Source organism: Cryptococcus neoformans (genome assembly GCF_000091045.1).
Source record: "Cryptococcus neoformans var. neoformans JEC21 chromosome 12 sequence".
Taxonomy (NCBI): Eukaryota; Fungi; Basidiomycota; class Tremellomycetes; order Tremellales; family Cryptococcaceae; genus Cryptococcus; species Cryptococcus deneoformans.
Window position 1 is genome coordinate 33,184 of NC_006681.1, and position 21,244 is coordinate 54,427.

At 48.2% G+C, this 21,244-nt stretch overlaps 8 protein-coding genes across 10 annotated transcripts; 4 read left to right on the forward strand and 4 right to left on the reverse strand.

Moving 5' to 3' along the window:
* The first annotated feature begins 58 nt into the window (after positions 1 to 58).
* CNL03780 (chaperone regulator, putative) lies at positions 59 to 1,992 on the forward strand. Its single transcript, XM_567939.2, has 10 exons — positions 59 to 181; positions 298 to 341; positions 416 to 491; positions 550 to 678; positions 808 to 893; positions 951 to 1,105; positions 1,165 to 1,444; positions 1,503 to 1,613; positions 1,666 to 1,756; positions 1,807 to 1,992. The coding sequence occupies exons 1-10, from the start codon at positions 97 to 99 to the stop codon at positions 1,857 to 1,859; spliced, it is 1,110 nt and encodes a 369-aa protein (XP_567939.1). The 5' UTR covers positions 59 to 96; the 3' UTR covers positions 1,860 to 1,992.
* A 190-nt stretch (positions 1,993 to 2,182) lies between these two features.
* CNL03790 (expressed protein) lies at positions 2,183 to 3,557 on the forward strand. Its single transcript, XM_024658125.1, has 4 exons — positions 2,183 to 2,266; positions 2,686 to 3,145; positions 3,202 to 3,314; positions 3,363 to 3,557. The coding sequence occupies exons 1-4, from the start codon at positions 2,252 to 2,254 to the stop codon at positions 3,369 to 3,371; spliced, it is 597 nt and encodes a 198-aa protein (XP_024513901.1). The 5' UTR covers positions 2,183 to 2,251; the 3' UTR covers positions 3,372 to 3,557.
* A 1,762-nt stretch (positions 3,558 to 5,319) lies between these two features.
* On the forward strand, positions 5,320 to 8,952 carry CNL03800 (telomere maintenance protein, putative). 2 transcript variants are annotated; one of them, XM_567941.2, is made up of 10 exons: positions 5,320 to 5,421; positions 5,599 to 5,740; positions 5,799 to 5,820; positions 5,881 to 5,922; positions 5,985 to 6,070; positions 6,120 to 6,273; positions 6,319 to 7,193; positions 7,246 to 7,316; positions 7,372 to 7,467; positions 7,516 to 8,952. In XM_567941.2, exons 2-10 carry the CDS (start codon positions 5,639 to 5,641, stop codon positions 8,642 to 8,644), a joined length of 2,577 nt encoding a protein of 858 aa, XP_567941.2. In that variant the 5' UTR covers positions 5,320 to 5,421; positions 5,599 to 5,638; the 3' UTR covers positions 8,645 to 8,952. The 2 variants fall into 2 exon arrangements, with proteins under 2 accessions (XP_567941.2, XP_567940.2); XM_567940.2 differs by having other exon boundaries at positions 5,799 to 5,922.
* On the reverse strand, positions 8,935 to 10,367 carry CNL03810 (FMN adenylyltransferase, putative). Its single transcript, XM_024658126.1, has 5 exons — positions 10,165 to 10,367; positions 10,070 to 10,110; positions 9,522 to 10,001; positions 9,238 to 9,468; positions 8,935 to 9,186 (listed from the first exon to the last, which is right to left on the reverse strand). Exons 1-5 carry the CDS (start codon positions 10,281 to 10,283, stop codon positions 9,149 to 9,151), a joined length of 909 nt encoding a protein of 302 aa, XP_024513903.1. The 5' UTR covers positions 10,284 to 10,367; the 3' UTR covers positions 8,935 to 9,148.
* A 356-nt stretch (positions 10,368 to 10,723) lies between these two features.
* On the reverse strand, positions 10,724 to 12,449 carry CNL03820 (hypothetical protein). Its single transcript, XM_024658127.1, has 11 exons — positions 12,168 to 12,449; positions 12,059 to 12,096; positions 11,963 to 12,006; positions 11,886 to 11,897; positions 11,769 to 11,832; positions 11,692 to 11,716; positions 11,521 to 11,634; positions 11,426 to 11,456; positions 11,336 to 11,367; positions 11,163 to 11,282; positions 10,724 to 11,088 (listed from the first exon to the last, which is right to left on the reverse strand). Exons 1-11 carry the CDS (start codon positions 12,418 to 12,420, stop codon positions 10,805 to 10,807), a joined length of 1,017 nt encoding a protein of 338 aa, XP_024513920.1. The 5' UTR covers positions 12,421 to 12,449; the 3' UTR covers positions 10,724 to 10,804.
* A 999-nt stretch (positions 12,450 to 13,448) lies between these two features.
* CNL03830 (clathrin binding protein, putative) lies at positions 13,449 to 16,522 on the reverse strand. 2 transcript variants are annotated; one of them, XM_567943.2, is made up of 10 exons: positions 16,366 to 16,522; positions 16,174 to 16,310; positions 15,995 to 16,099; positions 15,696 to 15,941; positions 15,248 to 15,578; positions 14,801 to 15,180; positions 14,560 to 14,751; positions 14,331 to 14,507; positions 14,098 to 14,276; positions 13,449 to 14,042 (listed from the first exon to the last, which is right to left on the reverse strand). In XM_567943.2, exons 1-10 carry the CDS (start codon positions 16,388 to 16,390, stop codon positions 13,616 to 13,618), a joined length of 2,199 nt encoding a protein of 732 aa, XP_567943.1. In that variant the 5' UTR covers positions 16,391 to 16,522; the 3' UTR covers positions 13,449 to 13,615. The 2 variants fall into 2 exon arrangements, with proteins under 2 accessions (XP_567943.1, XP_567942.1); XM_567942.1 differs by having other exon boundaries at positions 13,581 to 14,042; positions 15,248 to 15,647.
* A 185-nt stretch (positions 16,523 to 16,707) lies between these two features.
* On the reverse strand, positions 16,708 to 18,319 carry CNL03840 (1-acylglycerol-3-phosphate O-acyltransferase, putative). Its single transcript, XM_567944.1, has 6 exons — positions 18,017 to 18,319; positions 17,777 to 17,937; positions 17,628 to 17,725; positions 17,483 to 17,577; positions 17,239 to 17,428; positions 16,708 to 17,186 (listed from the first exon to the last, which is right to left on the reverse strand). The coding sequence occupies exons 1-6, from the start codon at positions 18,203 to 18,205 to the stop codon at positions 16,810 to 16,812; spliced, it is 1,110 nt and encodes a 369-aa protein (XP_567944.1). The 5' UTR covers positions 18,206 to 18,319; the 3' UTR covers positions 16,708 to 16,809.
* Positions 18,320 to 18,460: 141 nt separating this feature from the next.
* On the forward strand, positions 18,461 to 19,308 carry CNL03850 (conserved hypothetical protein). Its single transcript, XM_568204.1, has 7 exons — positions 18,461 to 18,523; positions 18,572 to 18,659; positions 18,721 to 18,798; positions 18,849 to 18,895; positions 18,951 to 18,997; positions 19,050 to 19,134; positions 19,186 to 19,308. Exons 1-7 carry the CDS (start codon positions 18,521 to 18,523, stop codon positions 19,255 to 19,257), a joined length of 420 nt encoding a protein of 139 aa, XP_568204.1. The 5' UTR covers positions 18,461 to 18,520; the 3' UTR covers positions 19,258 to 19,308.
* Positions 19,309 to 21,244: the final 1,936 nt, after the last annotated feature.

The window sequence follows — 21,244 nt, forward strand, 5'->3', positions numbered from 1 at the left end:
AGACGCGCCTTCGATGATGCGCGAACCGCCCACCGTTCGTTTTTTTAGCAAAGCCCACATTTCGTCCTGACCTCATTTCTAAACTGCAGACAAATAATGCTCCCCACAACCCTCTTCTTCTTACTGACGCTAGCCTTACTAGGCGGATGCTTGGCGGAATCGCTTTATAACGTTTTAGGAGGTCAGTTTTCTTTTTCTTTAAGCGGAGAAATGGAGGAGTAAAAAGTGGAGGTTTCCACGTCGACGTTTACGCGTTTTTTTGCAGAGAGGTGACATACTAATGGAGATGTGTTGTAGTGAGAAAGGACGCTTCAGACGCTGATATCAAGAAGGCGTACCGGGTGAGTATACATCTAGAGGCCGTATCTCAGCTGTGAATGATAGGTGAGAGCATGAGAGCTGAATTTCATTGCAGAAATTGTCAAAAAAATATCATCCCGATATCAATCCTGACGAGGCGGCCCACGAAAAATTTATCCAAGTTTCTAAAGGTCAGACGATATGATTAATGTATACGCACGTTCTGGGGCTTACGGTGACTGTGTATAGCTTATGAGGTCCTGTCAAACTCTGAGACAAGGACGATTTACGACAGACATGGCGAGCAGGGTTTGAAGCAACATGAAGCTCAAAAATCTGGCGGAAGCCAAGATCCGTTTGCCAGATTCTTTGGAGGAGGTTAGTCTTCATTCGCTTTGCTATGGGAAGAGGATTAGTAAGGAGCGGCGTGAACGAGGTGATGGGGTGAGGGGGGGCGATTGATGCCCTTTACTGTGGGGGACGATTTACTGACCTTGGGATTCGTAGGTGCTGCACAAGAGCAGAAAGGTCCTGGATTGATCACGAATGTTGAGGTTTCCTTGGCGGACCTGTACACAGGCAGAACGTTGGAGGTACGTTCTCCTTGAAGGAAGCTTTTTGAAATAATTGCTAATGCTTGTTGATTGCAGTTCCAAATACCTCGACGAGTCATTTGCCCTCATTGTCACGGATCAGGAGCGGAGTCTGAGAAGGATATTCATTCATGTAACAAGTGTGGAGGACAAGGAGTGGTCGTCCAGCGACATCAGGTCTTCCCCGGAATGTTCACCAATGTCCAAATGACGTGAGTCATCGCAACCAACCCTCTCAGCAGGCTCATCCACTAATGCTTTTGCTTGAAAGGTGCCCTCATTGTAATGGTAAAGGCAAACAAATCACCCGCTCATGTCATGTCTGCCACTCTGAAAAAACTGTTCAAACCCAGCACACTCTCGCTCTACACATTCCTGCCGGTGCACCCGAAGGATTTGAGGAGGTTTTCCATGGAGAAGCGGATGAACAGATTGATATGGAAGCGGGCGATGTAGTGGTACGGGTGAGGAGTAAGTTGAACGAGGGTGAAGGGGCGTGGAGGAGGAAGGAGAATGGGATTTTGGGAAGGGTAACATTGAGTGTGGCTGAGGTAAATCCCTGTTTGGTGGAAACAGAAAGAACTTGGCTGAAGCGTTATTTTCGGACAGGCATTGCTTGGATTTGAGAGACGCTTGACGCATCTTGATGGTCGTACAATTACATTGTCACGGACAGGAACGACCCAGCCTGGAGAAGTAGAAGTGATCGAAGGAGAGGGTGTAAGAATTCTAGCACCCTAATTGTTTTGCGAATCTGATCTATTGTTATTAGATGCCATCGTACATGGACATTCCGCCGGGGGACATGTTCATTGAATATTCTGTCGTTTTCCCCACAGCAGTATCCTCAGAGACTAGACAGAGTAAGTCAAGCATTTTCCGCATGCATGTCAACCGTATTAATCCTCTGTAGAACTCTCCGATATATTAAAGTATGCGCCACCTGTGCACCACGACGAGCTGTAAGATGAGAGAGGCCATAGAGATAGTAGATACCAAGCGTCTGATCGGATGCATACGTAACTTCTTGTTGGATCCACCTTGGCGGTGCCAATCTGCGGTGATCGAGGTGAAATGCCGAGCGGTGCCTGGTTGATAGCCCTGACCCCGCGGGGAAATGCGAGCCCGGCCGCAACCGTTCTGGTCTTGTGACCCAGCTGCGGCACCCGATCTCTGCTGTTGTGATGTGACGACAGCAGATGACCTATCGCAGCTCGACTCGATAACTTGGCCCTCCCATGTATATATATACGGCCGACACCGGTCTGCGATCCTTCCTGTCTGCACCTCTTATTGCTTTCTCACAACATCACTCCAACCAGCCAATAAACACAACAACTACTCTGACGCCTGCCATCATGACTAGGACTGAGGTGAGTTTTGGCCGCTCCACCGCCCGAGCTGGTGACGTCTCCATCTCAATACCGCAGTGGAGCTGCATGCCAAGTTTGGACCAGGCTAACAACTGTCCTTCCGCTTCGTCTCCAATCCTACCAATCACTGTTTGTCTGCCTGTCCTCTATGCGCTGTGGACCGCTGCCCTCCTACGGCCTCACGTAAATGTGCCTTCACCATGGTATCTTCATCTGGAATGTCTTTTACCACCGTGCTGCGCCCTTATTGTATGTCCCCGTGACCGTCTCCTGTCTAACCGGACTACTCCACTCCGCGCCTATCTTTTCTTCCCATCTTGCTTTTACCCTTGTTTCGTCTACGATCTATTCCCCACCATTCCTTCTCGCTCCACCTATCCCATCTTTCCATGTCACCCCACTACGCACTGACCCAACAGCGCAACCAATACCCCGCTGCCGTCCTCAAGGACCGTCATTCCCGCACTGGTCTCGACAAGACCCAGTGGAACCACAAGAACGGCGATGGCGCCCATAACTGGGGATCTACCGCCCGTAAAGGCGATGACGAAGCTTCCGGCCGTCTTGACGGTGAGGCCGAGGCTGAAGCCGCTCTAGACGAACTCCCGTCTTCCGACGTTTTTGACCTCGATGAAGAGATCAATGATCCTGTCGGTGCGATGCCTGTCACCGACTCTGGCAATGACTTTAAGCCGATGGACCTTGGCAAAAGAGGGAGTATCCAGGGCCAGAGTAATATTGCTACCAGCCCCACCGATAGTATGAGCAGCCTTGACTCTGGCGACAGGCCTGGGATGGGGAGGAGGATGAGTGCGGTGAGTGATGAAGAGAGAGAGAAGATGAGGCTCTATAGGGAGGGTGTCCTCCACAAGAAGCAGGGTTGGTTTTCATATCCATCTCCGCTTTTACTTATGCTGACTTGTCCTTAATTGCAGGCGTCGACTTGGCCCACATCGCTAGGTCCTCGCACGGTATCGCCATGTCGCCTCCCACCAACAGCTACCTCGGCCCTGTCAGCCCTTCCAACACCAGGTATGGTTTCAATTTTGTAAGTGTTCAACTTTAGCACCTCTTTACTCTTATTAATACAATATAGAACAAGTAAAATGTTGTATCATTATATATGTCGAGCCGGTACTCGACCCCACCAATGTGCATTTAGTCTTTTGATGTTGTGTCCCCGCGCTCAGAAAATGTTGATTAGCCTTTATATCAGAAACCCTCACGTTGTAGGATAGTCAGTCGCAGCAATGCCGGAGCGTTTGTAGTAAATGTGACCAGGAAAGATTTACAGAATTCATACATGACAATAGTCTTGCTTCATTATCAAACTTCGACTAAGATAGCACAACAGCTTACTAGGACGCATTCATCCTTTCCTGGTGCCCCTTCTTTAATCTCTAAAGACAGCATACTCAACCTTCCTCACGACTTTCACTATGCCCAGTGCCATTCCTCGCGACCAATTCACCACTCTTCACAGTCCTGCTCCGTACCGCCGTTCTCGCACCTTGTGCCGCTCATTGTTAATTATTATTTCATTTACTAGCTTACTCAGAGTATCTTCACCCAAGATGTCTGCTGTAGTTCGAGGGAAATCCAGAATAGCATGAAAGGATATCAAAGGCCTTAGAACCTCGTGGTGTATCGTGATTTAGAGCAAATCGAGGATCAACAAAGCGCGAAGAGGGCTTCCTTTGTAAGCTGTAAGATGTAATCGGCCTGAACATATCTCATGAAGGACTACCGCTCACTATCCGACCGACGCGTGCCTACTGATATGCCGACAGATTATGCTGTCTACTTCTGAGAAGAATTATTTCTCCTTTCAGTGAAATCCTAAAGAGGCCCTGGCCTTCTAAAAAAGGCGTGTCGGCAGATTGACCAGTAAGAGAAAGGGGAGGAAGAACGTTGCATTCCAGCTTTCTAGGCTGAGTCGATAAGTTGTCGCAGCGAGGTATGCAGATGGTATTAAATGGAGCCGGTAGAGATCCTGAGCTAGTGTCGCCCACAGGAACAGGAGGACTGGCGGTGACCGTTATTGAAGGAGTAAATCCAAAATCGAGTAGGTGCGAGGGTTGGAGAAGATGAATTAGAGTAGGGAATGAAGTTGTGGATGGGTGGATTGGAATGGTTTTTAGTCGTTTCGGTTGCTGGATATGGCGTTTGGCATTATGGATTGATCGCAGGTAGGAATAAAGGCCTACAATTTGCTTGATAAATGTCTGTTTATAGACCTGACGAATTCATGTGAATTGATAGGTCGACAACGCACTTATTGATATCTGTGAATTGCGGTCGATTGCCGACCTTTATCAATAAATGGTACTCTGGTTGTTCAATAATCTATCGCTGTTAGAAACAATAATTTCCGACTGCCAACAAACGAGCATGTGGTGGGCTCAACGGACATTCGGTGAAAGGCGGAACTGCATTTCTTCACGTCGGCCGCGCTACTGTGCTGAGTCTCGTACAGAGTTTGGTGCAGATTCAGGTGCAGATTCTGAGCAGCGAGCAGAAAGCTAGATGATGTATTGCTGAGCCGTTGTTGGCAGAAAGGCAGATCCAGCTGTAGTAGTAGTGGCGTTTCGACACAGAAGCCTATTGATGTTAGAAGTTGAATCTGAACAGATCTGAGTCAGCGGTCAGCAAGATGTCTGCAGCACGAGATATATATTCTAGCAAGATTGCTTGATGAACTGCACTTATTTCACCACTGCCGGTATTGCCCGGCGTGAAATGTTTTGACAGATAGGAGCGCTACAGCAGCGCCAGGCCCCAGTACCCAGTACATGCCACAACGGCGCCCGGAAGGCAGAGCAGGGATGCACAGTATTTATTGGATACCACATATCGTCGCGAAGCGCTGAAAAGGCTGTACTTGTGGGGATCAACTTGTACTTGCACGCAGTTCAGTGATATAAATGCATGCATACAAGGATGAGAAATGTGAATGCAAGTCGTGGCTGAGTGGGGATGACGTGTCTGCAGTATATGGGGGTGGTTTTTGAGCGGCATTGGCGAGATCCGATAATTAGTGTTACTCAGTCTCACGGCTGCGAGTCCTCCTACCGTCCTACCGTCTCCTATTCCATCCTTCCTTCCAACCGCTGCACCCCCTCGCCACCGCTCTCTACGCCGCAGTCCAGTCAACCGTACGTCCTCCTTTCTCCCTTCCTCACAAACGACACCCAGCGCAGGCGGTGTCGTCATAGGCATCCCGAGTCGAAAACCAACGCGCGCTAGGAAGACACGCTCTACCACAACGCTTCTCCCACACCTCTTATGGTCCAACCGCTCTATCCACAACTGCTGACTGCTTTTCTCCCCAGAAGTCAAAATATCCACTCTGCATCCGCAGCTTCTTCCCACATGTCGTCCTTATTCGAGGCCGCCGCGGCCTTCGAAGAAGCGGCTGCACATGGGGCGAACCCCGTCATACTCGAAAGGTCAGGTAAAGGACACTCCCCTGTGGTAAGTGTTGCAAGCATGTGGTGGAGATATACTTGCTCACCTAGATCCATCAACGCAGGTCACTATGACAGACATGAGCGGTGCGAGTTCCCGTGCTCCGACATCGGCTGAGATTGATGCTGTCATTGCCGCTGCGATAGCCAACGCACCTCCACCACCTCCTTCAGACTTTAACTCTGACAGTGAGTTGCCTTCTTCCTTCAGTAGACGACGGGAGAAACAGCATTAATGGCAGACTCATTAGTAAACCGTTCTGTAACGCCACTCATGACAAATCTTTTGCCCTCGGCAGTTGGTAGTGACGGGCGAGTCAACCTTTTCGTGGGGAACGTAAATCTATTTACTTGCTGCACACCTAAAGTTGCTAACTCTGTGTTAGCTCCCGTATAGAGTTCGATGGCAGGATCTAAAGGATCTTTTCAGAAAAGCGGGAACAGTATTGAGGGCGGACGTCAGTTTGGGACCGGATAATAGGAGTAGAGGATACGGTACCGTCTTAATGGGCAGCAGGGAAGATGCTGCACGAGCAATAGGTACGTTGGCTGATCCTCGTAACGTTCCATACTAATCCAAACCAGATCGCTACAATGGCTACACTTGGCAGACAAGAACCCTTGAAGTCCGACCTGACCGTCTCCCGCCAGAGTATGAGCCCCAGTCCCATCCCATTCACCACAACGCCAACCCTCGCTCCGCCATGTACTCTTTCCATAACTTCCCTGGTCCCTCTCATACACCTTTTTCCATCCCGGGCCACATCACCCCTCAATCCGGCCAAGGCTGGCTCCCTGGACAAATACCGAGTTCAAGGCCGTTCTCGGCGGCCGGTGGCCTGATACCCGGAGGCATGGGTGTCCCATCGAGTTCAAGTGCTGTGGGTCTGACGAGCTCGACGCCGATACCTGGGGCGCAATCGCCCCCTTCTGTCTTCGGAGCTCAGCCTCTTCCACTCAGCGTGCAAAATACGGGTCTGAATGCTTTCCACTCGCTTGGACAGTCACCTCTTGCTGGATCTCTCACATCTGGTACTGGAGCTGCTATGCCTGCAGGTGTTAGCGCAGTTCGCCGCGATTCTCTCACACCCTTTGGAGCGTCCCTCACAACTTTTGATTCTGCAGCGGCCCCTCTCTCGAGTACGTCACCTAATATGGCCGTTTCACGGCCTACATCGAGCAGTGGTAGCGTCAAGCCTCCTTCTCCTGGTGGAAGCCGCGCTCCTCCACCAGGTACGCTTGGCCCCCTTCCTCCTTCCTTGTTTGCCGGTATAAAACCTGCGCCAGCTGTTGATGCGATAGCACCTACGATTGCAGGAGATGTACCAGCACAGAGTCCAAATGGAGGAGCGGGGAGATTGGCGGCGGCGCCGATTCCTCAGTTGGAAGGATTGGCCAACCAGGGAATGGGATTAGGTCCTCCTAGCACGCTGCATGACCGAGTGATTTTTGTCTCAAACGCAAGTCAATCATCTTTGAAATTTCACCGCAGACGCTGACTGAATGTCGCAGTTACCTTTGTCGATGCAATGGCAAGATCTGAAAGACATGCTAAGGCCTGCGGGAACCATTATTCGAGCAGAGTAGGTTTCCATTTTTCATTCGTGAAGAGTACCTAGGTGCTGATTCAAGTAAAAGTGTTGCCACCGATGCCCACGGAAAGCCTAGAGGATTCGGGACTGCATTGTTCGCTACTGAAGCCGATGCCACAAGAGCTGTACTTTTGTTCAACGAGTGAGTGGCCCAAAGCTTCAACGCAGATCATAGCTGACCAGCCGTTAGCCGCGAGATCGGTGGTTTCCGGATTCGTGCTCACTTGGAGAGGGACATCCACCCCGAAGTTTCTCAGCGTAGTGCCAGAAATTCTGTATCTGGAGAGGCTACTTCTCTGGGTATCCAGGACCACCTGACTGGCGTCCCGGAAGGCGTCAAGGATATGCTCCAAAGCAATGGCATTACTCCGATCGACACCTCTGTTCCTTCCACCAAGCCTAGTAGCACTTCCCCCATTGCCAAGCTCCCTTGGAGTCTGAACACTTCTTTACAGACTCACACCGCCCCAGGGCATGGCCAACCCCCTCATGGCGAACCATCACCCACCTCTCACACTCCCGTGTTCCGTCACCCCCACCATCCCGGTCCCATATCCATGCCTCCCTTCCATATGGAACACGGGAATCCCATATCACCACTTCACACTCGCGGTCTCCCTCCTATGACACCTTCCATGCCTGGATTCGTTTTCAATTATCCCGAGACGCCTCCTCTTCACGGGCACGCCTCTCATTTTATGTCTCCTGCCGCTGGACCATTTTCACCAGGCATTCCTGTCACATCGCCCGGTGCATTCCAGTACAACCCTTTCCTCAACCCTGCTCCTGGAGCTCCTGTTAATCGCTTCCCTTCTACTCCTGGTAATCACCCACAAGCCGGTTCAGCTGCACTGGGCACACCTACGACGCAGGCGTTTCCTAATGGGCCGATTGGATATGGGCAGTATGCCGGTCCCCCAGGTGGGGCGTTACAGGGCAAATCTGAGAATTCACCGCAAGCCAGGCAGGGACAGGATTACTTTGCCAACGCGATCCCTCCTCAACATGCTACTTCCACAGCTGGAAATAGGACGTTGGGCGTTGGTGCTTTGGGCGGGAAAGACAAGTTGCGAAGTAGTCCACTGAGCGGGGGGGATGGTCAGAACGATTCGGATGAAGAGACGAGAGCGCCGTCCGCGGTGGGTGATGAGTTGGCGAAGATGGCGGAAGAATTGACAGTTGATGACGAGAACGAGGATGGAGAGCCAGGGAGGCAGAGTTCGAGTGGATTGAGCCTTTCGGGTTTGGGTTCAAGTGCGGCAGTTAGCCCACGTGGTGGAAGGGCTAGTATGGACGATGGAAAGCTGGGTAGGCACTAGTTAACATTTCTCTCTTTTTTTTTCCTTGTTTCCTTTTCGGTGAGGGTTAGTGAAGAAGTTGGCGGCCAGAAGTCAAATGGTCCTGGGTTTGAGTTGGGAAAATTCATTCTTAGTCTTTTTCTTTCGGGCAGGGAGGTCTCTTAAATTCATTCATTTCTTTCAGGTATATATATATATAGTCTCTTAGTTCTGGTTAGTGGCGTTTCATAGAAAAGAAAAAGGGATTGGAATTTTAGCATTTGACGAATAAAAGGTGGGATTCAAAGCAAGAGCATTATAGGGAATTTCATTCGGGTAGAAGGAGAAAAAAGTGTTTTATGCATAGTTCTTCCGAGCTTTTCTCGTTTCGGTCATAAATAAATATATGACGCTTGTCACCACTTGAATCATTTCCCTGGCACATTCATTTCCATCGCTACTCTACATGTATAGGCCCCGTCTAATATATGAGTTACAGTGTTACTGTTATGCTATGTATCCCGCCGCTAGTCAGAGACTGCTTTTTCAGTGCCTTCCAGCACGTTCTTGGCTTGCGTCTTTCACTAATCCTCTCATTAGTACTGCTGGTTCAAAGATTCCAATCACTGACTTACGCCTATGTGCTGGTTCCCATCCCCCTTCCACACTTTCGCTTTTCAACAATGGGTTCGGTAAAGTATTTGTCGTTGAACCCAACGATGTGTAACCTTGGTCATACAGTATACAGTACGGCACCTGAAGTTCAAGGAGGAAGTCCCATACATCCGAGTATGTCCAATGAAGAATAGGGTGGACGCGGATGAACTGAGGCCAGGAAGGGTCGGTGGGTGCTATTATGTCCACGGCTGCGCGCTTCCGTTAATGACTGCGCAGAGTGAGTAGATGAGAATGAACTGACCATCATTGGGATCACCCTGCCTCGTACCGACCAAAACGCCTTTTACTCCCCTTCCTCCTCCACATCCCAGCCATTCCTCCAAAGCAGCCTTCATACCCCCTCCAAATCTGTACAAATCCAGTCCATACAGCTTGGTGGATGAAAGTACAAACTCGTCGAGTTCAGCAAAAGGGTTGGGAGCTGTTATATATATTGAACGGATTGGTGGGTACGGAAGATCGGTCGGTGGGTGGTGGTGGGTGGAGCGAGGATGTGAAAAGGGTGGGGACGGGTTGGAGGCTGGTGGGGTGATGGAAGGAGGCGTACATGCTGGCAAGGAAGGTGGAAGAACTGGTTGGGGCGAAAGAGGTTCTTGCGGGGTACGAGATGGCAGCGGAGGGATCGTTATCTTTGGAGAAGGCTTGGGAAATAGATGAGGTGGGAGGGAAGGGGTATGTCGGGCATACAGGACAGCAGCATAGAGATGCAGCAATACCGTACCTGGAATGAATTGCCGACAATTAGCCTTGAGAAAGCAATGGCAGCAAGCAGCTTGCAGGTAGACATACAATCTTTACCTCCATTAAAAGAGATCGCCACAGTTTCCTCTCTGCATCCATCCGCCATCAGCAGTCGATCCAAATTGCACAAACTAAATACGCACCCAAGGATGTCGATGACAGACTCGATTAGGACGAGGGCTTCGATTATGAGCTTGCCGAGCGAATCTTGCTTTTGAGCTCTTTCCAGAAGAGCGTGCAAAGACTGGGATATGTTCGCCATGGTCCCGATAGCTGCTCTTTGGGGCCTCTGAGGAGATTCGAAGCGCTGAAGAAGGCAGCGTGGGCGAGCGACTGAGAATACGTAGTAGCCGCGAAGAGCGCGATAAATAAGTCCGTCCTCTCGGATCTCATTTCGGTGATCTCCGGTTTTACCGAAAACAAAAGGCGGGTAAAAGTTGAACAAAAAGCACAAGATGTTAGGCATGCGCCAGGACAACCTTGTGTAGAAAATGTTGAATGATCGTTGAAAGCGTTCAATAGTGTGTAGCTAAACTAAAAATGACAGAGACCAAAGTAATGGAGAATTAGGATCTAATTCTTTGATTAGCACATGGTGGAAAAGTGGCAGGACAGGTGTCGAGTTCAGTGAGATGGACTGGTGCAAGGCGTCAGAATTAGGAGAGTAAAAGGTTGTCAACGAGAGAATGAGCAAGGATATGCATCGAAATAAGCACAGAGTTAGTAGCCGTTATTATATCCAAGGTTATAGAGTATGAAATGATCCCATTCCAGCCTGAACGCCTATATCCAGCCTGCAAATAAAAGCCCTACTGGCACCACAGACACCATCCCCAACATCTTCTCTCTCGCCGTCCGCCACCATGGCCTACGAATAGTAGCCCCATTAATCACCCCAACAGGTCCTCCAGCGCCCGTCAGATTCGAGTTCGTTTCCGCCTGCTGGGTTGTCACTTCTGCATCCGATTGTTGGTACACTTTGATGTAATTGATGAGCATGACCGTGTTATTGAGGTTGAGTGGGTTGGAGACATATTCGGGACATGTGCCAGGGCAGTAAGGGTATTCTAGAATGATTTTGTTTGTGCATGTCAGACAAAAGTAATGGGGTGGAGACGAAAAGGGAGAACAAAGGGCTTACGATCCCACACACTGTTGATCCAGTCGCCGCAGAGGTTGATATTGAGCACCAAAACTTGGGCTTTGAAGAAGGACTCTAGATCGCAGATGGATGCGTCCCAGATAGCTGTTGGTAGATCCCCTAAGGTCCTTCCATGTTAGCTAATGATCAGGTGAGAAGAATGCTCAACCCACAAGCGTCGGGATCAGGCGTCTCCGCAGTGATGCTACTTTTGATCAGCTTTCTTAAAACTAAACCAAATAGCGTTCAAGAACCCAACTGACTCGGATGGTATCTGTGCTCTATTCCAGTTCCCTAACGCCCACTTAGCTTGATCCGAAAACAAAAAAAAAAAACAAAGTTCCGATATGGGACTCACACATACGAATCCCATCTGTATCCCATTTCATTGCGAATACGCCCCCACCAGCCGAGTTGAATGGCATCCCGTACGACGAGTTGGAAGCGGAAATAATGGAGCAGCCACTGCCGCCTGTAATCACATTATTAGATTGCACACACAGTTTGTGGAAGAAAGATGATTAATGACCTGTAGATGAATCACAATCTTGATTCTTCAAAAAAGAGGTCAATATATATATTCAAAAAGAAAGAGAAACAGCTTACAGTCAAAGTGCCCGAGTACAGATTGCTGGTGCTGTAATTAATGGAGCATCCTGGCATCGTATGTCTGTTTTATCCGCTCAGTTCTACAATCCACATACCCTTAGGGGCACTACTCACATAGTCATTTGACTAAGGATTGTAGCCGCTCAGCTAGGATATGGTCGTGAAATACATGGCATCACAAAGCTACTCACTTGTTAGTGTTTGACTGAATCCCCTCGATAATGTCAATTTCTCCCTTCCGGTATCATCAGTATTGGGCCCAAATCTATCTCCATATGAAAACCCACTGTCTCAGGCCAAGTCCCTTCATATCCTAACGTCCAAACTTATTAACCAAGGTAATTAGCACACCAGTACATCTTGTTGACCATTACATCAGAACCAAAAGGCACTTACACGCCGGCCAAACGCCACAACCCCACGGCATCAGAGCCAAATCGATAATGAAGAGACCACCTTCAAATAATGATTTGGTAGTGATTCGGACAGAGTTTCTGTTGGCGCCGACGGCTGTATCAGACCAGTGATCTACTTGAATACCTGGTATTCCATCGCTTGTCCAGAACGCAAGACCATCCTTGAAAGCTGTTGCGTTATCGACATAGGTCACGACTAAGGAGTTTGAGGTCAATATTTCTTTGTTTCTCATTTTAATGAAATATCTTGACTCACGGCCATGACTTGGATCTATCGACAAGCAACCTTTAGCAAGACTGTTCAGATTCAAGTCACGCACCTATCATTGTGAACCAGTCCCATCCATCAAAAAACGTCTGTCCTTCATATGCGATTTGAAGTTCCCAATTCAACGCTCTTTTCGCTTCTTTATCCCACCCTATAAGCTCAGATTGACTATACATCCGCCCAAGAGGCTTGGTCCTGCGGCTTCTATGGCTGAGAGTAGGGTCGTCTCTAATAGGAAAAAGGTGAAGCGTTGTGTGGTCAAGAGAGGGGACATGAGGAGTTCGATAGGGTAGTAAAGGCTGGAGGGTTTTGGAATGGGTCGGGGGTCGAGGGGAGGGGCTTATAGCACCTACAATGCCGAGAAGAAAGGTAATTAGCAGTATGTGTATCATTGTGCTTGTTGAAATTCGGCAACCTCGACTTGATGACAAGTAAGGTCAGGATTCAGTCTCTTATTGTATTCAAAGTCCCTTTAACACGTTGATAGGCCTTCTTGTTCTTCGTCTTTGTGGTCTTCTTCGCTACTTGGCGTGATGTCTCTCCTTTGCCTGTTGTCGCCCAGGTCAGTAGCAAAGTCGAAACGATTGATGATTGGCATATCATTATCATCTGTGACTGTATATGGCTTTTATCTTGTCGTCTTGCAGATGCGTCCTCGAAAAATCACTGCGAAGCCGTGGCCAAAGGACCCTCGACACGTTTTTTTCCTGCCCACGCTTCCATCAGTTCCCGACCATCCATGCGTGTGCTGGAAACAATAAAATTGGATGATCCGGCCAAATCTGTCAATATGGGTGGTACTATAGATTGAGGCTGAGCTTGCCGGTTGCAGTTGCGAGGATAGCCACGGGTATCCAATGGAAAAGTTAAACAAAGCAGCGCATTTTGTTGTTCCATCGAAGGACACGCATCGGGTAGTGCTTTGTAGGCATCTGTCTAGGTCGGCGGGCAGGGGATGTAGAACTTGAATGTCTGATGGGTTTGATTTTTCGACTTGAATTGCCATATCTTTGAAATACGTGCAAAATATGTGCTATCAACTCACATCTACATCTTATTTAAGTGTCTCCGCCACAATGCCTTCACTCAGCTCAACTGCGACACGAAAGCGGCGTTTACCACTTGAAGACCCATATCAACATACATTTTCAGTTATTCATCTAAAACAACCCCAACAAATCATCTTGAGCCGCCGCCTGCTGTTGTTGTTTCTGGCTTTGCGGAGCTCCGGGTTGCGGCGATACACTCTGCGGTGGGCTAGACAGCCCTGCCAATCCATTTAACCCGCCCAAACCCCCTGAACTCTGAGCTGACGTTTGAGCCTGAGCTGCAGGCTGACCAGGTTGAACGACTGGTGTTGTCATGCTAGCAGTGGAGAACAAGTCCATTAATTCATCTAACGGGTTCGTGCTCTTGGCTGCGCTCGCAATAGCCTGAGAAGAGATGCCCAAACCCGCACCCGGAGCAGGGATGGAAGATTCGCCGTTGGTAGGAGTAGGTTCGTCGTCAAAGTCGAGCAGGTTTTCGGCTTGGTTACCGGCAACGACAGCTTGAAGAGCCTTTTCGCGTGAGACATCGTCCTCGGCACTGTCCAGCATAGGTTAGGTCATCACTATAAGGACTGAATGAGAGATAGACGTACTCCAAGCTCTTCTTGTGCATCTCGTCTGCACCCAAACGACCTTTGCCTATGAACGTAGCCGCAGGCTTGTGGTACACACTCGCCAATGTCGAGATTTCGCCAATAAGCTCCTCAAGGATTGCAGGAGCGACAGTCGTTTGAGGAAGACTGATAGGTGGTCTGACTGACAAAACAACAGACTATATTACATCCATTAGAATTTCGCATGAAGCAAGAGGTGGATATTGACTTACCTTGGCAGCGGCGGGGTCGGATGACAGCAATCTCCAGTATATGTAGGCCCTATCTCTGACGTCTGGGCTGTCACAGTCCTTTGTAGCAGCTTGAAGCACTTTTTGGACGATAGCCTGGCTTTCATCAGGTTTCTTGAGGAACAGCTTGACAATCGCAGTAAGGGTTTGAAGTTGAACCTGCAGAGATGATGAGTCAACGAGTGAATGGTGAAATCATGATGAGTCGTACAGGATAGCTTTCCTCACTGAAAGTCTCCAAGAACGCTCCCAGCAACTCGTCCGCATTCTCAATCTTCTCTGCGTACTCGCCGATGAGCCAAATCAAAGAGGCCTTGGCCTCAGGCTCATCCAATTCCTCAAGATTAGCACAGAGCGCCGGGATGATACCTTCGTATGAGTGGGGGTATTTTCGGAAGATGTCCTGTCAAAGAATTAGCCTCATCCAGATATACCCATGCAGTGAAGCTTACCTTGACGACGATGACAGCCTCCTGTACGACATAGCTGACTCTTGTCTCGATCAGTTCCATCAATACTTCGACACATCGCCCGGCAGCCTCATCGATCTTGATAGCAACTTGGCCAACCGCCCTGACAGCCTTGCGAACAAAATCGACATCAACTTCCGACGCGTATTCCTTCAGCTCCCCAAGCAAAGTGTCCACATTCTTCTCGTTCGCCAATCTAACCATAATCTCAAGTTTCTCCACCTTGACGTAGGAAGGATCGTTATATTTGCAGAAGAAAACGCGCATCTCGCTGGCAAGGATATCGGGACGTTTCTGCAAGAGGAGGTTGATGTTACGAAGTGCGACCCATTGCACCTCGGGCGGTGAGGAGATAAGGGTGACTGTTCGTTGTTGGTCAAACCATTCATTTTTGAATTAAAAATAAAAAATAAAAAATGTTGAACTCACCTAATGGAGGAGCCATTTTTCGAGTAAGAGACTTCAAAAGGTCTTCCTTGGTGACATTTTTCATATGAATCATGATCACCTTTACCGCACCCAACACAACTGCCGCATTCACGTGCTGAAACTGGGGCATCACTCTTTCACAGATATGTTCACTCTCCTTCTCGTCATTTGTCCTATATCTCGCCAAGGTGGTGAGGATGGCAATACGACCCCATTCAGAACATTCGTTCAAAGCGACAAGGAGTTTGGTAAGGGTAGCGGGGTCAATGATGAAAAGGGATTGATTGGGACGGACACTGCTAGGAGATTCATCGTCATTTGGCGAGCCGGGCTGAGAAGAAGGAAGGTTAAGAGAAGCCTCGTGAATATCCCCGAGTGCGGCAACGGCATTTGCAACAACCTGTCAATTGATCAGACATCTTCGTACGCTCATCATTGCATGACATACCATAGGATTACCATCGCCGATAAGATCTCTCAAAGTTTCAATGAACCCGTATTCGATAGCCAGCTCTGGCTTCAAATCAAACACTTTGGCGACACACAGAGCAGCAGTCTTTCGGACGTAGGGGTTCTCATCTTTGAGGCATCGAGATAAAGGTGAAGCGAGGTAATCGAGGATTTTCTCGGCGCGAAGGATGGACATGGTGCGGATGGCAAGAGCTCTAACAAGAGGATTGGGGTCGGCAGTGTCCTTTAATAAAGCAGGTTAGCAGAAGAGATGGAATAAGTCAAACTCAAACCCACCTTGACGAAAGTGTTGACAGCAAGGATAACGAGTTCAGGTTGTGTCTTCGCATAGTTCATGAGATATAAATATACGAGTTTCTTTTGCTCCAGATCATCTGTTTGCTGCGGTCAGAACATCAGCTCTTACCTGTACTCCCTTGCTCCTTGACTCCAGCAAAGAGTTATTAAACACTCACCATATTCTTGACGACATCGGGAAACAAGCCACTACAGTCCTTGCCAATGGTATGGTTCGCAATGACTCTCTTGATAGCATCTGCCCGCTTATCCCTGTACTCTGAGTTCAGCTGTTGGCGAAGTTCCCAGTTCTCGCCTGAAGATTGCATGGTTAGCGAATACATGTGACGTGAATTAGGGATGGGGCTAACCTTTGCGGGGCGGGGCCATAGCCATTTTGAACGTTTTTTGTCAGGGATTAAATGTGTGTGTAAGGGATATGCGATAGTACTGTAAGTGGTGTGTAAGCTGGAGATTGAAATATAGCAGATGCGAGCTGGACCAGTGTAAAATAAAGGATGTTATGGAGAGATGGACGATTCCAGAGAGTACTTGCAAGGTGTCGCGCGCATCGTCATTTAATTTCCAATTTAATTTCTCAGAGGGGGGTCCTGTCTTTATTTGGCTTGTTCTTTCTACCCTCTAATAGTCTCCACTTCTCCTGTGCTCAATGTTTGGCCATATTACGTATGGCCAAAAGAAGTAAACTATTGGATACAAACAGCGTTAATGCATGACCGCCCCATGCTACGTTACACTGATAATACGGACAGCCCAAAACGTTCCTGGCCTCCCGCAAATCCCTCTTCTACATTTTACGCCACATTCTCCTTCGGCTTCTTCAACAAAACCACGTCCTCGTCCATCTCATCCTCTGTTGTCTCCTCACTTTGCGCCTCGAACTTTCCCTCAGACCACTCACTTGAAACACCACTAGAGTGAACACCACGCTGGCGGAGGGCGCCACTTTCAGAGATGTCAAGTTGTATGGAGTCACCGGCGGGAGGCTGAGTGGTATTTCTAGATATGGGGGGTGCAAGAGGGACTTCAGCAGAGGTAGGGATGGGGGTAGAGGATGAAGGCCCTGGTTCAGATATTTCTCGGAGAGCGTGAAGCATACTTTCGCGAGTGGACTCGGCAAGAGAAGTAACGTCGTCAACAGTCAGACCGGTTGTAGGAATTGGGGGGAGCACTACCACAGTTGTCAGTTATATAGTCCAGTGGCGGAAGGCTTTTCTTCTTACCTCGAATCTTGAGAACACCGGACTCAAACCTTGTGCGTCCGTCGAAGAGTCTGTGATAGTTTTCACACACGATAGGGACAATAGGAATCTGAGCTTGGACCGCAAGGTGGAAAGCACCCTTTTTGAAAGGAAGGAGGGTAGGTTCAGGAGAAGACGAACGTGTTCCCTCGGGGAAGATCCAAAGAGAGACCTAGTCTACTTGTCAGTGCGTTACCAATATGCTAAAACTGACGTCAAAACTTACGCCCTTCTTCTTCATGTCCTCGCCAGCAATTGCAAGGGCCTTAACTGCATCATGTCTATTTTTTCTGTTGACAAATACAGCTCCAGAGAGAGACACTATTAAATGTTGTTAGTTTAGAACAAGCTTTGATAGGCGCCGCACTCACTGAATTGACCAAGAAGAGGAGTCCACTTGAGCTCTTTCTTCGCCATAATGGCGGCCTGCTTAGGGAAGATCCTTCCGATATAAAGAATGTCCAAGAAACTATAGATTCATTAGCATAAAGTCTGCTTCTCCAATCAACCTTTCACCCACCTCTGGTGGTTACTCAGAAGCACAGCTCCCTGGTGTTGCCCATCCCTAGCCGTCATAAGCCCCTCAAGATGCTCCTCTCCTTCAACCTCAAATTTGATCCCAAGCAGAGGACCACTGAGTCCATAGAGTGATCTAGCCACATAGTAGTTGATGTTTAATCTCTATATCGCCATTTGTGAGGTAAATAATAGCACGTTCTTGCCACCTTCTATCCACACACAATGCAAAAGAAGCACGTACCTGACCAGCAGCAGTTGCCAAAATACTAACTACTACCCCCCAGACACTCATGAGACCTAAAGTGGAGACATAGATGGTAAGATTGAAGTAGAATCGCGCACGTTGATAGCGCCTTGATAAGACACCAAGCGTTGAAAGTGCGACGGTAGATACGAGGGCAACGGGTTTGAGGAGCCAGGAGATACCCATGTTGGCTGTTCGAATGCAGATTCAGGGTTGCTGGCGGACGAGCGAGTGGTTCTATGGCCCTTGACAGATTTATCTATAGAGTATAAGAGCCAGATACAATATATGCGAAAATCGTGTTAAATGTCTCCGTGCCCAAGCAAGCCTGCAGTCGACGATCATATACTATAAATTTGATCCCGTTCAGGCACCGTGGTGACGTCGAGAGCTGTTGAGATGGTTAACAGCAACATCACCGGTGCAGCAACATGATGATACGAGCACGACAGTTCACATATTTTCCATACGAAATTCAATTATAGGAGTATTAGCAAAACAATGGCGAGTGTTTCGCAAAAGACAAGGGTATATACTGACCTTTTTTTTCAGTCACGAACGGTCGATATCCCTCAGGACGTCCTCGACGCTCTCAAGCAGTTCCGATTCAAGAACAGCAAGGGGACCACTGCCATCTCTGGCAAGTTTGCCCACATTTTCTGATAATGATCATGTCTAATAGAAGGCTGGATGCCTTTTAGTCAAGATCATCAAGAACAGCTTGACCATGGCTGTGGATGAAGAGTTCGAGGGTCAATCTATCGAGGAAATCGCTGAGGGTAAGTTTACGGATGATTGACATGTCATCCCGTAACTAACGGCTCTGCAGAACTGCCAGAGAATGCCCCTCGATATGTCTTACTCTCCCACGAACTTGTGTGTAATGACCATTAATGATTGTCTGTGGTGCTGATTAAATTGAATTCTGCAGAAACACAAGGATGGCCGGATATCATATCCCCTTCTGTTGATCAACTGGTAAGCTGGTGGCTTTCGCAGTGCACATGGAAAATCGCTTACAGATCCATAGGGCACCAACTACTTCGCCTATTGAGCTTATGACCCTCCACGCTTCTTCCCTCAGCTACTTCCAACAAGTTTCTGAAACTGCAAAAGTATGTCAACGCTTTAGTCAAACTATGTCCATACGCTGATGATTACTCCAGGTCCTTGAAGCGCGCGATGGTGCCGAGGGGTTGACCACGGAAGCCGTCGATGAGAAGTTGCTTTCCCATTAGGGCAGCCTATCCCTTTGCAACAAACGATTTGAAATGCACAGATGTAACTGAGACAAAGGGGTTATCAAGTCCATGGCAAGTCGTAACTGACATTTAAAACGAAATTGTACAGGACGTAATCGTGACATTATCACCGGAACATGCGATCAACAACATTTGGAAACGATTTTTGACATTTAGTGACTCCCTTTTTGCACCAGCACAATTCTTTGGCGCAGAGTGTGAGCACTTTACGTGTACAATAGCCACGCGGCCTTCGTTCAATGTCAAGCCGTTCGGAAGGACAATTTGAAACGTACCATGGCAACCATCACACGGTATACCCCGCCTCTGGCCAACTTTCTTCTTGCAAGCGAAGCATTTATCGCCGCCAATTGGGGATGGACTAATTTTGAGACTGGGAAAGAGATGCGGAGGCTTTAGGGGGAAGGAAGGCGTTCGCCCACATCGACCTCACTGCGATTTACTCAACCACGCCGAATCGAGGAGGACAAATCTTATGACTGGAAGCCAGCTTGCCGCCAAGGAGAGGAACTGCGTCGCTATCAACCAGCGTAAACCTGTGGATGGCGTACTTGTTCGCTAGCTTAGAATCAAGCGGATTGGCCGGTATGGTTATAGCAGACGCTGGAGACCAGTTTTATCCTTTTTGTCTGTCTGACCCAAGCCATCGTTCTCGAATGTTCCAGTAATGATCTCGGACGCGGACTTCGGTTGTTGTCTCTGACAGGAGCTGAATATTAGACCCTACCGATGTCATTGAAAACCACATCATCGAATCAATGTACCCTAACATAGGATAGAAATGCTACGTAAATGTATGGAAGTTCATAATAATATTGACTCCATCGCCGACCCCTCGGAGCTTCAAACAAGTTCAGATTCTAGCACAGACCCTCCATGGTCTTATCTCGTTCTTTCTATTCTTCCTTTCTTCTTTGGATGCAACAAAGTACGCAATCGACCTGAAACTAGAACAAAATGAACGCAAAAAGAATTAACCCGTAAATCATCAATCACTGAATATTTTTAATCTATGTAGAAATCATTCAACGTGGAAGAGAAACTTGCAATGAGCACGCAGACAAAAAAAAACCAAATGTTGTGGTGCTAAACAGTTTCATTCCGATCACCAGGCATGTGTCGACCGCTTGGCAACAACCCGTATGGTTTAATTGTAAACCCGAGATTTGGCATTGCGTGTAGCCTTAATTTCTGAGCCGCCACGCATGTCGGATCAAAACCGTGTACATGATCTGATAGCAAGAATCATTCCCAACAATCAGTTCCCCTGCCTTTTTCCAAGACCCTTCTCAACTGGCTAACCTCCCTAACCAAGTCCTTTACAGCCTTCTGTAACTCCGTGGTATCTCTGTGTATACCACTCAAAGATTGAACCTGTCCGCTATTGAACATGGAAGTGAAGAACACCCATACAAAGACGGCTATTACCAGCAAAGGGATGTATTGGCCGAGATCGAGTTTATTGCCAACGCCTTGTTCTCTCTTGGGAGGAAGTAGAGGCTGCTCTTCTTCAATATGGGCACTTCGAGATATGTCAGCTGTTGCGTTGAAATAGCTTGAGGAGATACCAACGATTCGTCTTCGGAAACGTTTGGTGAAAGACCAGGCATCCTAAACGAATGGAGTGATGTGATAAATAGAATGAGAAAACAGTCAAATCAATGGGACGGTCGGTGAATTCTGAAAAGAATAACAAAAACAACAATAAAGAAGAAGGAGGGTGGTAAGAAACGAAACAGGATGATATATAAACATTTGTACTTGTCAATTCAGCCTGGACCTATTATTATACATTGCACTAATACGCTCTAATACGCTCTACGTAGTACGAACGCCACATCCGCACTGCATTTACTCAAGTAGTAGTCTTACTTATTAGTTATTAAGGAAGCTGTCAATAGTATATAGACCGTGTTTGCGGTTCGAGGAATAAGCTTCTGGCTTCCGGCTTAGGACCACCATG

Excerpts from the sequence above, each read along its gene's own strand:
- CNL03780 (XM_567939.2), top strand. The coding sequence starts at position 97 with ATGCTCCCCACAACCCTCTTCTTCTTACTGACGCTAGCCTTACTAGGC. Across the intron at positions 342-415 it reads ATATCAAGAAGGCGTACCGG|AAATTGTCAAAAAAATATCA; the intron begins GTGAGTATACAT and ends ATTTCATTGCAG. Across the intron at positions 679-807 it reads TGCCAGATTCTTTGGAGGAG|GTGCTGCACAAGAGCAGAAA; the intron begins GTTAGTCTTCAT and ends TGGGATTCGTAG.
- CNL03790 (XM_024658125.1), top strand. Across the intron at positions 3,146-3,201 it reads TGTCCTCCACAAGAAGCAGG|GCGTCGACTTGGCCCACATC; the intron begins GTTGGTTTTCAT and ends CCTTAATTGCAG.
- CNL03800 (XM_567940.2), top strand. The coding sequence starts at position 5,639 with ATGTCGTCCTTATTCGAGGCCGCCGCGGCCTTCGAAGAAGCGGCTGCA. Across the intron at positions 5,923-5,984 it reads TTCAGACTTTAACTCTGACA|TAAACCGTTCTGTAACGCCA; the intron begins GTGAGTTGCCTT and ends CAGACTCATTAG. Across the intron at positions 7,317-7,371 it reads GGAACCATTATTCGAGCAGA|TGTTGCCACCGATGCCCACG; the intron begins GTAGGTTTCCAT and ends TTCAAGTAAAAG.
- CNL03810 (XM_024658126.1), bottom strand. The coding sequence starts at position 10,283 with ATGGCGAACATATCCCAGTCTTTGCACGCTCTTCTGGAAAGAGCTCAA. Across the intron at positions 10,002-10,069 it reads TTTTAATGGAGGTAAAGATT|GTACGGTATTGCTGCATCTC; the intron begins GTATGTCTACCT and ends AATTCATTCCAG. Across the intron at positions 9,469-9,521 it reads GCAGGGTGATCCCAATGATG|CCGTGGACATAATAGCACCC; the intron begins GTCAGTTCATTC and ends GGAAGCGCGCAG.
- CNL03820 (XM_024658127.1), bottom strand. The coding sequence starts at position 12,420 with ATGAGAAACAAAGAAATATTGACCTCAAACTCCTTAGTCGTGACCTAT. Across the intron at positions 12,097-12,167 it reads TTGTGGCGTTTGGCCGGCGT|TTTGGACGTTAGGATATGAA; the intron begins GTAAGTGCCTTT and ends TTGGTTAATAAG. Across the intron at positions 11,283-11,335 it reads GACGCCTGATCCCGACGCTT|GGGATCTACCAACAGCTATC; the intron begins GTGGGTTGAGCA and ends GAAGGACCTTAG.
- CNL03830 (XM_567942.1), bottom strand. The coding sequence starts at position 16,390 with ATGGCTATGGCCCCGCCCCGCAAAG. Across the intron at positions 14,752-14,800 it reads AGGCTGTCATCGTCGTCAAG|GACATCTTCCGAAAATACCC; the intron begins GTAAGCTTCACT and ends ATTCTTTGACAG. Across the intron at positions 14,508-14,559 it reads TCAGTGAGGAAAGCTATCCT|GTTCAACTTCAAACCCTTAC; the intron begins GTACGACTCATC and ends TCATCTCTGCAG.
- CNL03840 (XM_567944.1), bottom strand. The coding sequence starts at position 18,205 with ATGGGTATCTCCTGGCTCCTCAAACCCGTTGCCCTCGTATCTACCGTC. Across the intron at positions 17,726-17,776 it reads CTTCTGAGTAACCACCAGAG|TTTCTTGGACATTCTTTATA; the intron begins GTGGGTGAAAGG and ends ATGAATCTATAG. Across the intron at positions 17,429-17,482 it reads AGGACATGAAGAAGAAGGGC|GTCTCTCTTTGGATCTTCCC; the intron begins GTAAGTTTTGAC and ends CAAGTAGACTAG.
- CNL03850 (XM_568204.1), top strand. Across the intron at positions 18,660-18,720 it reads GGGGACCACTGCCATCTCTG|TCAAGATCATCAAGAACAGC; the intron begins GCAAGTTTGCCC and ends GATGCCTTTTAG. Across the intron at positions 18,998-19,049 it reads CCCCTTCTGTTGATCAACTG|GGCACCAACTACTTCGCCTA; the intron begins GTAAGCTGGTGG and ends ACAGATCCATAG.